The sequence below is a fragment of the Anopheles funestus genome, chromosome 3RL (assembly GCF_943734845.2).
Source record: "Anopheles funestus chromosome 3RL, idAnoFuneDA-416_04, whole genome shotgun sequence".
In the NCBI taxonomy this organism is placed as follows: Eukaryota; Metazoa; Arthropoda; class Insecta; order Diptera; family Culicidae; genus Anopheles; species Anopheles funestus.
This window is the reverse complement of record NC_064599.1, coordinates 31,496,887-31,511,502: the sequence shown is the minus strand read 5'-3', so window position 1 is coordinate 31,511,502 and position 14,616 is coordinate 31,496,887. Positions and strand designations below refer to the sequence as shown.

General features: G+C 40.8%; 1 protein-coding gene across 7 annotated transcripts in view; it reads right to left on the bottom strand.

The window, feature by feature from the left end:
• LOC125770935 (sodium- and chloride-dependent neutral and basic amino acid transporter B(0+)) overlaps positions 1-14,616 on the bottom strand; it is a 50,155-nt gene that overhangs the window by 20,577 nt on the left and 14,962 nt on the right. For all 7 annotated transcript variants that reach the window (XM_049441029.1, XM_049441033.1, XM_049441028.1 and 4 more), the window contains 2 exons: positions 13,530-13,930; positions 7,288-7,887 (listed from right to left, as the gene is read on the bottom strand). In XM_049441029.1, the coding sequence (XP_049296986.1) occupies positions 7,288-7,887; positions 13,530-13,562 (633 nt within the window). In that variant the 5' untranslated portion in view covers positions 13,563-13,930. The remainder of the gene's footprint in view (positions 1-7,287; positions 7,888-13,529; positions 13,931-14,616) is intronic.

Sequence of the window (14,616 nt, the reverse complement as noted above, 5' to 3'; positions counted from 1 at the left end):
GGGGAGAAACAGGAGGATAATGAAAACAAACCCGGTGCCGCCAGCACCGGGGTGGGGTGGCCACCGAAACCAAATGAAACAATTCAAAGCGCGCGTACTACCAGCAGCAGCATATAATGTTGCCTCATTGTGTGATGATGAAAAACTGAGATGACCGCTGGGGGAGACGTTTGTGTGTAAGCACCACAACAACAATATGAAGCTCCCGGGCAAAATGCAATACACATCGGTGTTGTGGTTTAGTCTTTTTTTCTGTCTTTCTTCCAATTGGTGTAATGTGTAATGTGTGGACGCGTGGTTCGATCGATATGCGTAAGAGCCTGGTAATAACAGCGCGCAGGGGGGGGGGGGGGGGATATGGGAATTCAAATAATGAAGCTCAAGTATGGAAGGAAAGTGAAGCCCACGCACCCACTACATAGAAGTAAGAAGTGAGCCATGATCACATGATTGCAATCACTCAACGATCTCCTTGATGCCTTTGTACATATTGCCAATTCGTGCAGTACGGTCAACATCATTTGCGTTTTTTTTTATTTCGGTCTCGATTCGCTTCTAATCATCTCTCTTGCCGCATGTCCCAGCATCATAGCACGGCTTGGCATCATTTCGTGTTGTAATGGATGCGGTGATATCGATCGTACCACCAATCGATCTGGTGAATCAATTGAAACCAATAATCTTGACGCGCAAGAAAGTGGCCACTAATGGCTATGGTGAGGCTGTAATCAATGCAAGCGCATCACTATCGTTCCAATTTTTCTCACCCACCCACTCGTGTCTGCAGAAAAGCATTACCGGGTAATACCACAGTGACGTACGCGAGAGTGCACGCAACAAGCGGCTCAACAAAAAAATGGAAGAGTTTGCAAACAAAATAAAAACCAAACACGAAACAACCACGACACAAAAAAAAAACTTCCGCTTTTACGGTATGTTTGGCGGCTTTTGGGGAGGAACAAATGAGTCCGCTGTTAAGATGTGATACAATCGACACATTGTCGGTTGATAGGAATGATGACGATGAGCAATAAGGTCGTACGTAGTGGGTGAGTTACATACATGTGAAGTCTCGGATCGGATGTAACAAAGAGAAGGAACATGTTGGTTGAAAATTTTAGTGTTAAAATTTTGACATTTATAGTACAATTTTTTGAGGACGCTATAAATGAGATATGAGTTTGAACTTTGAGTCAAAACATCTGTTGCGACAGTTGAAGCTGGGGATTCATAGAACCTCTATATAGCCCCAGTACTTTGCGTTTGAGACCAAAGCTCAAGCTCTGGAAGCCGATCAAAACTGATTAATGATAATGCTCAAAACCGGAAGGCTTTTTGGTCTCGTATATGTGGAAAGACTATGGACGAGGCTACGACCTGTAGTATGAACTCACTATCATACGGCGAATTAGACATGCCAGGCAATGATCATGTCATTAGAAGGACCCTGCCCATGTCACATGTCTGTTCAGGAAGAAACTGAAATAGAATTGAGTTGGTGTTGGATTGCCTAGATACTGAGGATACTCTCCCGTGAGAAATTCTAGACGATCCTTGGTGTAGGTCAAAACCGTGAAGCGTTTGTAGGGCAGAATTGAATGTTGAATATACTATCTAAGTAGCGAACCAATTCTGGAATCTTTTCAAGTGGCACATGTACGGCTTATATATAGGATCTTTCCTTTAATCCTGAGCATTCTGAAATTGATTCTATAGTAAAGCTTTCCCAACTAACACATTCGTCACGTCTAAGAGTTTATACAAATATTGGGTTTTTGAAAAGAATCCAGAAATGGCCCGTATTTTTTTTTCTGAAATTGTAGAACTCTGTATTACGTGCTTGTCCTGTATTAATAGTTGAAATTTTGAGGACTCTGTTTGTTTAAGTTGAACTCTACGTCTACGTAATAGACTTTTGATTCTTGCTCTACAAAGAACTCTCCGCAATGCGTGCGTTTATTTGCTTGAACCAAAGCATACTCTTCGTCCTTCTTAATCCAGCAGTCGTGTATCCGTGAGGGACTGGAGACATTAATTCTATTGGCCTTAACGGCAGGACTCACTCTGTAAAGAACTCTAGCATCTTTGTAAAAGCTCTTAATGCTCTCAGTCTCATTTTTACTGGATAACTTGAATGTTAATTTTATATTTAAAAAAAAAAGACACGACAAACATTATAAAAAAATAAGGGAGAATAAAGTTGTACAATATACTACAATTTAAAGAGTTCCTTATGTTCCTTATGTTCCTTATTATACGTTGTAAGCACGTAAGAAAGGTTTTTTACATGTTGGAGAGCAAAACAAACTTGGTTAAGATCCCACGAGTGAAGATCGTCACTTCTATCATTCGATCACCGGATCACCCAGTGAACCATCATGTCGGGTAATTTATTGTCAAAGCTACCTCGTTGCAACTTTCCATTTTCTTGAATTACATTAAAAAAAACTTCCAAAACAAATGCAACGAACGAATTCTTAACACTGAACTGAATGAAAACTCGCTATTTATAACACGGGAATGAAGATGGCGAGTGAATCACATAACATTGACACTTATCATCTTCAAAGCCGCATCAAAGTACAAATATGCAGCCAATCTGACGAAGGGAAACCAATTGTAGCGAGTCATATCTGTTGAGTGGGGTCTAGTTTTTTGCTTCTAACATTTCCATTACTCGGCAATTTGAAATAAAAAAACACAAGCTTGTTGAAAATGATCTTTCCTACTCGAACGCATATACCAATGATGGAACTCGAGGTTGTATTTATCTTTGTTTGTAATTCTTTTACAAAGATAACGAACACCGGGCACCGTCGTTCTCGCATTGTCTCTATCAAAGAACGTCGTCCATATAGTTCGATGCGCGTTCAGTGCTTTGGAATGAGTCGAGAGGAATGCAGAGCAAATTCTTTTCTTTGTGTTCCACTGGCTACTGGCGAAGAAAAAAAGCCACCCACAAACAACCCCCGTTTAGATGGCTTTGTAGCGATGGTATTTACGTTTTTGTTTTTCATTTTCATACCAGTGAAAGTATGTTTGATGTGTTAAACTATCTAAACATGCATAAAGTATGCATGTTTATTTGTGGAATGTCGATTTCTCACACTGAAAAAATGGAAAATAACACGCACAAAACTGCGAGTACCTGTTGTTTGTGTGTTATTTCTACTGATGGTATGAGTATAGATCTGTGCATCGATCATATTATTATCAGAAGTGGTTTTTATTTTTACAGCACACCTGACCAGAATAGGTCAAGAGGTGCATTTAAAAACGAAACTCCCAAGCGATCGCGCGGACATTTTGCTAAGCATTTTTTCACCCCCTTATTTGTATTTTCTCTCTCTCCCTCGCTTTCCATTTACATCTGTAATGGGCTGTAATGCAATGTGGGCATTACACCCACTAAGAAAGCGAAGGGCAGCACAGATCGCACCGGAGATCAGCGGGCCAGCGGATATCTTTAATGATGCGATGTTTACATTGGAAGATTAACTGGCAAAGGTGGCGTTTGCTTGGCACCACCTGCCGATGGTTCCACGACCGAACAAAAGCAACCCTCAACGATACGGAGGGTGGCATCCATTCATGTGATGATTTTTCCTTTTTCCATTTTCCACTTGGCGGTCAGAAAAGCTTTAGGTCATAAGGAATAGGCAATAGGGCAAGTTAGGAAGGCGAACGAACAAATCATCAAATACTGTGCCTCATTTCGCGCCACAAATAATAACCAAGAAAAAAGAAACAATGCAAAAGAAAAAACAAAGTAAAACGCCGGCCAAAACTAAAAAAGAAAAAAAAAATGGCTACACAAAAACCACACGCGGCAACTCTGTCCTAGAATTCGTGATGAGTTAAGTTTTCTTCTGGCCACAAATCAGCACTCTAACAAATGAACAAACGCACGAGACCGCATTATGCCCCCCCTGGGAATATTGGTCGAGGAAAGTGGAAGATATGAAAATTATCACGAAACGGGGTGATGCTGCCTACAAAACAGGCACGTGGTGCGAATGAATGGTGTGGCGTTTGTTTTTTTTGTTTTTTGTTGCTTTTTCACCGTTTCCATGAGTTCCATGAGCCATGAGTCCCACCCTTACTCTGCGCCCCTCTCCCCCTTGATGTCGGAGTTCAGTGGAAAATCTCCCACAGTCGCCTCATTGCACACTTACTCTCGCTTTCGGCTTCAAATCGTGATGCTGCTACTGATGGTGTCCAGTTTTTATTGGCCCGTCCCCACGCGTACGGTTGCACTCTTTTTCATGAAAATCATTTTTGCTTTGCTGCTCTTGTCATTACTTTGGTTTTTGAAGTTTTGAAGTGGATTTTATGAGGCAGAAAATTACTGATACTGTAAATTGACACCTTCGAATGCACACACACACACACGCTGTGCACATTGCACATGTTGGTGGTTTCGGTTTTCCACGCGAGTGCACCTTTCCATGGACGACATTACACAATATGCTGGTACCAAACCGGATGGTGCGTAGGCAAATAATAATTGAAAGTGGATGGATGAAGGTTTGATTAATATTTCCATAATTTCTATAGATTTCAAGAAAACAAATATTTCCCCACCGATAGTGCGTGAGTGGGCCATTTTAATAAACACATCATTCACATTGACCAACAACCAGCTCATTAGCTTACTTCTGCTGTGAGCCGTTTCGATCGAGGCGGAATTGTTAATAATTTATGCAACGCGCAAATCAGAGCGTGCAATATGATAGCTGTGTACAAGCCCAAGTACAAACTCGTCCCAATCAACCTTGATTGGTTCCGTCGTCGACCAAAACCCACAAAAACCAATACTCCCCCCCCTTGTGTGTGCTACTCCCATCTACCTTTTGTAAAGTCCCAGCCCTAGGATACGTTGATGAAATAGAAAAGCGTCATCCGTTTTCACTGATGAAACTAGCGTGAGCAGAATTTCTGCTTATGCATCAACCGTATATTCTACGGGGTGTTTTGGATGCGATCCTTCGTAAATTATGGTCGTCTACGATGGGGCATGGTTTCGCTGCTTAATAAAGAAAAAAAAACCCAGCAGCAGCGTTTCTATGAATTTATGGCTCCCCTGTTGGGGACACGATGAATCCTCGCACGGTGTTATGCTACTAGGCACGCACGGCACCGATACGCGTAGCATGTAGTGTTGTTACTTATCAACCGATGGCCACACTCGACCGTTAGACTCGGGTCTGTTAGACACGTTCTATTCTTCCGAAGCGGTACGACGGTTGTCGATATTTTCAGAGCTTTTTGTTGATACTTTTCGCACATTGCTAAAGTACCACTGTTGCTACACAACTGGAGATGTTGGACGGCAAAGCACGACGAAAAATAAATTTTCAAATAAACACATTTCGTACAACATTTATAAACGATTAGCGAACAAATAAGAAAACAAAACAAAGATTATCTTGAGTTGAATTATCAAAATCTTTACATCAGCTTATTAATTTGCTTTTCATGCGCTTGTTAGGGAGGTTTTCATCTATTCACTGCCATTTTCGGTCAAGGTTCGATACGCTACAGTGCGTCAGAAGTGTGTGCGATTGAAGGTGATGAGTGCAATTATTAAAATACATGCACAAGACGATATTTAAATGGTTCGTAATAGTTCGTAGCTTGATGGAAACCGCCGCGATAAATCTAATTCAGCACTAACTTGAGAAAAGTGTGCTTTTAAACTGTTTTTTTGTAATGCTTTAAGTAGATTTTAAACATTCGATATGACGATAAGCAAAGAAAGAATTTGGGAATCCTTTTATCGATTTTAAAAAAAGTGCATTTTAATTGTTGTAATTGATAATTAAAGGCGGGGCGGCTCGGTTGTGTATGTGATAAACTGAAAAAAATTCTAAAATGAGTTCTTAAGAAGCAAAAATAATGCCTCTTGTAACCCATGTATGTTCTAATACACAAACATTCTTAGTACATATTTTAGGATAATTTTTATTTACAGGGTTTTTAGAGTCAAATCTCAAGGTATCCAGGAGCCAGGACTGTTCAAGTTGAATTCGATTTTTTTCGAGATAGATCTGGAATACTTCCCACTTTTTGAAACTTTTGCTACCTGAAATCGATCTGAAATCGAAATATGCCAAGCTTTCAGTGTTTAGTATATGTAGAAGGTTACCAGATCTGCCATTTTCCCCATCGAGCAATTCTAGTTCAAGTTGACAGTAGTCCAGAAATGCATTTAACTTGTCCACTTGAATTCGATAATGCCAATAATTATGCTATAATAAATAAATAATAAATAATTATCATTTTGAGTGGAAAGCATTACAGTTCGTTTTAAATTTTCTAAACTTCTAACCTCTTCAAGAGTGGATCGAAGTAATCTTCAAGATGCTAGATACAACGAGATAAACGAAAAATTTATTCGGCGTAATAAAACGGTAAGTGCTTTTGCGTATTAGCCACCAATTAAATGGAAATTCTTTTATTTAGAAGCACCGTATAACGGAATACCGTCGTTACATTAGTAAAAGCGGAAGAACGTAATCCTTCTCCTGCACGCTGATGTTACGTTCTAAATTTATAGCAAATCCAACCCTAAAGAATACGGTGTAATAATCAACCGATGTGACGACCGTTACTGCAATGACTCTCAACCGGGATTGTTTCTCGCTTGCCAAAAACTGACCACCCCATCCCATGCGTTGTTCTAATCTACGCATCCAAAAATTGTAACCGTAGCAAAGGAAGCGCAGAAAATAAAGCGACCATAAGATTACGACAACAGCCTTTCCGTGCCTTGGGTTCTGGACATTAATATTTCAACCATTCCTGTGTCATGCAATCATGCCCGCGAAACGACCACCCGAGGGGGTAGGCGAACGAAAAAAAAAGTTCTACTGAATAAAAGATGCTCTAGACCGGGTTGGTCCAGATTCGCCACTCTAACGGAACCGGGCGCCTTCTGCCCAAACCGGTGGAGGAGTTTCGCATCAGACAGAACAAATGACCAACCAAGCGCTCTAACACAGCGGAACCGCATCGGGTGGAACCCGTTGCACGGGAGGAGACCGCCCAACTGGCACTGGCACATGTATACACTTGTGTCACTTGTGCAGAAACGATTCGGATGGAGCGTACCACATCCATCTCCACGGTCGCTTCGGAAAACCGTTGGAATCGTTTTGGCCGAACAGAATTGCTGACCGACACGTGTAACGAATCAAGCGGAGTGTAACCGAAGTGCAGCAGCAAATTGTGACGAAGAAGCTACTGGCTGGGACGGAGACGTGTAAGGAGACAAAAGGGACTTACCTGCTTGTTTGACTGATCATCGCTCGGTGCAACGGTGTTGGCGCTGACTTTGGTAGAGATGAGCTTCACGGTAGACCCGTTCTGGATCACGCTCGAGTTGTTCGGATTGGACGAGGGTGAGGACAGGTAGCGCAGATCGCTTAACGTCGGTATGCCGGCGGTCGTTGTCGAACCGCTACCGGCTTCACCGTCGGTGCCATCAACACCGGGTGCAATGCTACGCGGCCGGCCACCTGCATGCCGTCGGTTGCTGTTGGTGATGGTGTTGGTTGTGTAGTTGTTGAACGATGCATTTGTCGTCCAGATTGGGGACGAATCTGTCGTTGCCTGCGTGTAGGAGTGTTTCCGCGTACGTTCGATCGTGTGATTATGTCCTCCACCGTTCATCGTGCGACTGTCGCCGATCGCTACCGACGACGGAACGGTCTGTTTTGTGTTCGGTCCGGTTGCCATCATCATTGGTGCACCACCGCCTCCACCGTCTAGCACGTTTTGCATCGATTTTTTACGCTCCGATGTGAACGAGATGGTCCCATCGGAGAAGCGGTGAAAGGTGAGATTTTCGTCGGACAAAAATGACATGGACGTAACGCTAGATATCTGTGGAACATATGAAAAAGAAGGTATAACGTATGCATTATTTTATTGTTTAGGAAAAAATTAAGGATATTCTTTTATAGAATTTGTACTGATCCTTCCAACACACGATACTCATACTAAAGCAACCACAATTTTGTACGACGTAAAGTAAATTTTACCTATAAAATATACATTCTTGATATTTAAGAGATCTTTGCATTTGCAATCGTTCAGAAAGGGTTGATTTTATATTTGGTGGGACTAAAAAGAAATCATTTATCATGAGTCTTTTCGGTATAAGAAAGGCTTCAACAACAATCTTTACTGTCCGCTTGAAGCAAAGAAAATAGCAAAAGGGCTCAGAATTTACTAACAAAAGAGGTCTTACGTTCATCAGGAAAATGCCAAAGAAAATACGTCTCATTGGGAAATTTGGTTGGAGCAAGGCTGGGATCGATATACTCCAGACATGTCACCAATAGATTATCATCTTTTTCTCACTTTGCAAAAGCTTTTTCAATGATAAGTAATTTACATGAGAGTATAGAGGAAGTAGAGCCATTATGAAGATACTTTTGGGAACGAATTATAGAACAAAATATTGCACATTTGACTCAAAGAGAATTATTAAAATCGTACTGAAAATAATTTTAAAGTTGAAAAAAAATGAACACGTTTTTCCAAATTTTTGCGTTTGAAGTCTTCAATTGATATTTGGATTTTTTATCCCATTTATCAGTAAAAACAGAAAAATCTATACACAACAATCACAACAATAATTATTCCACACGCATGTCGTACTATTTGCTCCGCTGGTAGGTAACACGATCCGCATCCTCAATCAATCAAAAGCACAAGAAGATCATTGAAAGGTTTTACGCCTGCTGCACAAGCCCTAAGTAAGTGTCCTTAATTGTCAGAGCATCGATCAATTAACAAGCGTTACCTGCCGAGTACAAACAAACATCCCACGAGGAAAGTTATTAAAGCAAGACGAACATTTCCATCCCCCCGGCATTGGGGTAGTTTGGGGGCGGTGGTTTGATTGCTGCATGCGTGAGCGTATAATTTCGCCTTGTTGGCATATATTAGATTAAGAGCAGCAATTCAACCCTCCGCGGAGGTGGGGGCTGCTGGACTGAACCCAAACCGAAGCGAACGAGATACATTGCAGCAAATCGATCACGTGCAAATGCGTCCAGGCGGAAGAAAATGTTCGCTGCAGAAGAAGGGCAACCGTGTTCGTAACACTCCGCGCGTAATAGGATAGGGTGTGTATGTTAGGGCCGGTCTGAATATTCATTGCGAAAAAGGCGAAGAAGCTAACACAAGTTTTATCCTACTTCCCCAGTTACCGTGGTGATGCTACTGTGTAGCACTTTTCCAAGGTACAGCCGGTGTGCCGAGCTTTTCCACGCCGAGTCAGAAGGTGGCATCGGAAGCACTCGGCACTGTTATCGAAGTTCCTATTTTACCCCATTTGCCAGAAAAAACCCAGATGCATAAGGAAGCGTTCGGTTTGGCCCACTTTGGCAGAAAAAAAAAACACTATCATTTTCCGGGCCAACAGATCCTTTTCGGTGTGCATTTTATGTGTTTTCTTGTTAGGGTCGGGGAAAACACTGTTTTCTTCATGGAACGTGAGCCGGCAATGCGGCAACACGAGGAAAAGATGCTTCCTGCAGTACAGCTTTTTGAGGATTTTGGTTATGATGCGAGTCTTGTGGTACGAAAGGAAAACGAAAGGAATGGTGCCAGTTGGTAGTAGAAGAGTTGAGAAGCATTCATCATGAAAGGAAATTGAATTTTAATTGCTGACAACGTAGAATTGGATTGCATTCGGAGACAGTGGCCAATTCTAAAATTGGGAATGCAAGCAATTTGATGTCCTGTATTTAAAGATGTCACCTTATTAGGAAAATGTTAAAATTGAACTGAAAATTCCAACTTCTGTGAGGCAAAATTATTATAGCAAAAGCAAATAATAATTTGAATAATTCATGAAACAAGGCACTGTATGAATATACATATGTTATTTTTAAGTCTGATTATGCAACTAGTTTTGTTTTTCGGCTTTTCCCTGTTTTGTATAACCACAAACAAGCCAGTTACCACAAAAAAAGGGAAGTTTCGTCCTCACATGCTACTACTAACCGATGCCGGAAAATCGACCAATTTCCCGGGTTCGTGGCGTACACACGTTTACAAAACACGCTTTGAAAGAAACCAGACATCGGTTCCGAAGCAGAAGAAAAATAAGTCCATACCCGAATAGGTTTGCAAAAGGTGAAAACAAACAAAAAACACGAACAAGGTTTCTTCCTTGCACAGGTAAGGTTTCCGTGCCGTCTGCGTACGTTCTCGTTCGAATGAGTATCAAACACCAGCAGATGCGGAAAAAAAGACGGTGAAACACTAAATCAATACTCACGTGGTATCATTGAAGGACAACACAACTAAAATACATTTAACAAAACAGCAGGAAGAAACGAAATAAAAAAACGCATGCATAAAAGCAAAAAATTGCGTTCACATTCTTCGTCGTATGATATCACTTCTTGTGTTGGCTTCCGGATAGGAACCGCCGTGTAGATTGTAACACAACGCCCGTTTTGTGGATGTATAACACGACACATGGCCAAGTGGCGAAAGTTTCCGGTGTGGGGAAGCTCGAACGTAGAGCTTAATCATCCGGAATTCACATTCCGCAAGGTACCGCGGGATCGATCGTCCGCCAACAGGACAGTCACCCGATGGTGATGTTGACGTTGGGGTTTTTTGACCATTTTTTTTTTCGTATGGACAAGTACGATGGTAACATCATGTTGCGGATGAACCGTAACCAAACATTGGCAGGGAGGTATTTTCACTTTTCGATGTTCGATCCGCTGTCCGCTGTGCGTGTGTACTGCATGTAGGGTGTTATGAATTGTATGTTGGATATTGCACCGTGCCATGCTCACCACCATCATCAACAAACCCTAATCCGGTCGAGTGTGACTGCTAGACTGGAAAATGTTCTCTTAATGGACCGAAGCACGTGTAATCAGCGTGTACCGATCATGCTCGACATTGGAGATGCTTCACCAGCGCACTTGGGCACTCTTTAACACACGATTCCTGAAGGCGATTGCACTCGAAATTAAATCATACGCAACATTTGCCACTAATCGGACCGATGACGGCACTCTTTTTTTCTAAAGCAATCAAAACACTCTTATCAAAACATGAAAAGCGATCCTCCAATGTTTGCCGAAACGAATGGCGAATTGATTGGTTTTCATCAATACGATCCGTAAATACACTATTTACACAGGGATGTGTACAAAATATTCACTTCGAACAAACATTCGCTTTGCATCCGGCAATGTCCAGTGCAATGTTTGGAACCTTTTTTTCTTTTTTTGTTATTGCAAAACACAAACTTTTGCAGCGTAACGCGCAATTCATGAAAACATTACTCGGTACTAAAAATCAATGTTAGCCGGGATAGGTGGCTGTACCGCACACATTGCAGTAGAAAGCGAAAAGAAGCCATTTCGGAAATCGGGCTGCTTAATGAAGCTAGGAAACATCACTCTCGGTTGTTACGGATGCCATCACAGCTCTTGGGAAGGGGGGGGGGTTTGCTAAGCCGGGTCGGTTTTTTTTTTGCTAAAGCAAGTGATAAGCTTCTACCACACCCCTTGGAAGCTACTGGATTGGAAAAAAGCCTCACCGGCCTAATGCTAACGCGATTTGGGGGGGGGGGGTCTCGGTTCGCATGGAAGAAGGTTGTTTTGGTGTAGCTATTGTTAGTCAATAAGTCAGCTGTGCAAGCAACGGTCCGGACCGACCGCGTGATCGTGTTTTACATGCTGCTTACAAGAAGTTTAAACGTTTCACACCCGTGGATCATGATTTTTACATACACAAAAAGTTTTTCGATTTATTTTTAAACTTTGTAGAGAAGAAAATTTTTAAAAATAGTGTTTTTGATGAAGAAAATCGGTATACTTGTACTGATAATATAGCTACAAAACTATAACTTAGCCCTTTGCACTACAAACGATTTTGGATACATAAAATTAATTATTTACTATTTACTTTATAATGACATTTTACATACTTTTCAATAAACAATTTAGAACAAATCTTGAAACACTCTTAACACGTTGACTGCCACGGTACATGTTCAGTGAATTGCCCGTGAAAATAATAAAAAATAATAAAAAAATTTAACAAAACGTATAAATTTGAAAATATCTTGAGGCTAAAGCTTAAGCATTTGGTTGGGGAAATTTAGTAAAATTTTTAAATTGATGTTTTTCAATGCGAATTTTTTTAATTGTTTCTTTTCGCTCAAATGGAAACGAAATGGAAACGAAAATAAATTCGTTTTTTTAGAGTTCCAATCAGCACATTAAATTAGAATAATCCTATGCACTTTTGCACTATGTTTGTGGCAAAAAATTATACTGTAAATTCGAATAAACATTTTTTTTCGCTGTTTTCTTCCTAATTAACACTAGAACTACCAAGCGTTTTAAGTGTTTTTCGTTTCGCGATTAAATTTGAAAACAATTTCAAAGAGTTGGAGGATATATTACTGTTTATTAGAGATCGTACTATAGAATATGTATGCAAAATTCATGTTTCAACTACCTTAGGATTATTTAACCCCAAAAAATAATGTGATGAAAATGAAGAGTTACAGTAAAAATGACTGGTTCGGTAGTTCTACTGCTAACCAACTGAGAAAGAATGCAGTTTATTTGATTAATATGATTTCAACATATTTTTAGCGGATCCTAAATTTGCCCTTTGGCAATTTGATTATTTGTTTGACATTGAGTTGCCAAGCAAAGAGAAAAACAAAATAATGGCCCTCACACTAAAATCAAGGAGCAAAACAATATGTCACCAAAATACGCCACCAATATTTGTTATTTATTTCAGTAACATTTTATGCTGCAAAATTTTGTTGTACTACAGATATATTTTGTGTACAAATATCCTCTTAGGTAGGACATTAGAGTGATAAGGGTTAATTTATTATCAAGCATCAGCAATTCGAATTGTCCTACACAGTTCAGGTACACGAATGCTTTGAATTTGCTTGCACTAATTGCACCACTAGGGCGATGATTTTTTATCAGCAAATACTGCACATATTCGATAAACATAGGAAAACAACATGCTAAAACAAATAAAAAAAAAGCTCAAAAAGCCATTTAAAAAATTGTGCCCCAGTTGATTTACACGATGTATAAATTGAAAACCCATGTCAACGCCATTTGAAACAACGGAAAACATTGTTAGTTCAAGCAGGATGTTGTCGAACATCGTTTGCAATTCTTGCCTTTTGTTCCGGTACCTATTATTGCATCCGTGGACTCCTTTCAAAATTGCAACCCGCCCAAAACATTAGAATGATAACCTTCGGCTTTAAGGTGAATGTTAGCTGTTTTCCCCCTGCCCAATAGTTCAGCAAACATATCGACAATCGGTACGGGTGTAAGGTCAAAAAAAACGAAGCTATCACGTCACATCAATCGATACGATGCATTTTTAGCAAAAGTTTAGGCCCCTGCGTTGCATCGTTTTTTGTGGGGGTGGTTGCTTTGCATAACCTTCTCTGTTGCGTAATGTTCCACGTGCAGGGCGTAAACAAACGAACTTACCGACTGTTTTGGCTCCTTATTTTTCCATTTCATGTTGCCACTGGTGGAAGGTCACCGGGAATTGCTGCAGTTTTTAAAGGTGGGGTTTCCAAATTTCGCTAAAATCGCTCGCGTGCTGCTGAAATGTTGCCCGCGAAATACCGCACATCAACCGACACACAACATTTGGAGATTTAATTTAAACTTTGCACTGATGTTCTACGAAACTTTTTCCCAAAAAAACACAAAACAAAAATTAACACAAAACTTTGCACACTGATCTTGTTTTGGAGCTGTTGTTTTCACTTGTTTCTAATGCTGCTTTCAGTTTCACTTTCGCACACTGAACAGATCACAATACTGTGCAGCACACAGCATCAAACGCACTCATGTTGGTTTCGCAAAAAAAAAGTCTTCCATTCCTGGAGAGAGAAAAAAAGGAAGGAATTATGCAGCCGCTGGGAAAAATGGACGCCCTGTCGCAAGTGTGCTGTGTGGCAGTTTTGCAATAGTTTTTGGAAGTCTTTCGTTGACAGCAAAATGAACGAGTCCCACATACAGCTTGTCGGTGGTGCTTTTCTTATGTGGGATGTTGGTTTTTTTTTTCGTCGTCTATTTTGTTTCGGTGGAAAAGGGGGACCATACCATCCAAAAACGTGGAGATGTTTGGAGGAAATTCGTTGACGCCTTTTGTCTACATGCCCGGGGAAGGTGTTACACGCCGAAAACAATAGCACCGCCAAACCACATACATACATACATACATAAAAAAGGTCCAGAGAATAGTGGAACGATGCAGTAAGAAAGGGACAACGACAGAAAAAATCCCGGTCAGCACTGTTCACAACCCATTGCATGATTAATTCAACGTCTATAAATGCTCACTATAAAGACGTGCCATGAAAACTGTCTGCGGGAAAACGCCTCGCAGCTGTATGATAGGAGAAGTGGATACAAACATCATTCTCATGCTTCACGTTGAGGTGTCAGGCCAGTATGGGTGGGAGAGGGCTCAGTCCACGTGTATCCACGGCTGTACACAGTACACAACTTTTATTCTCCCACAGCAATATTTTTTGGCTTCCATAAAATAAGAACCTTTTTCTTT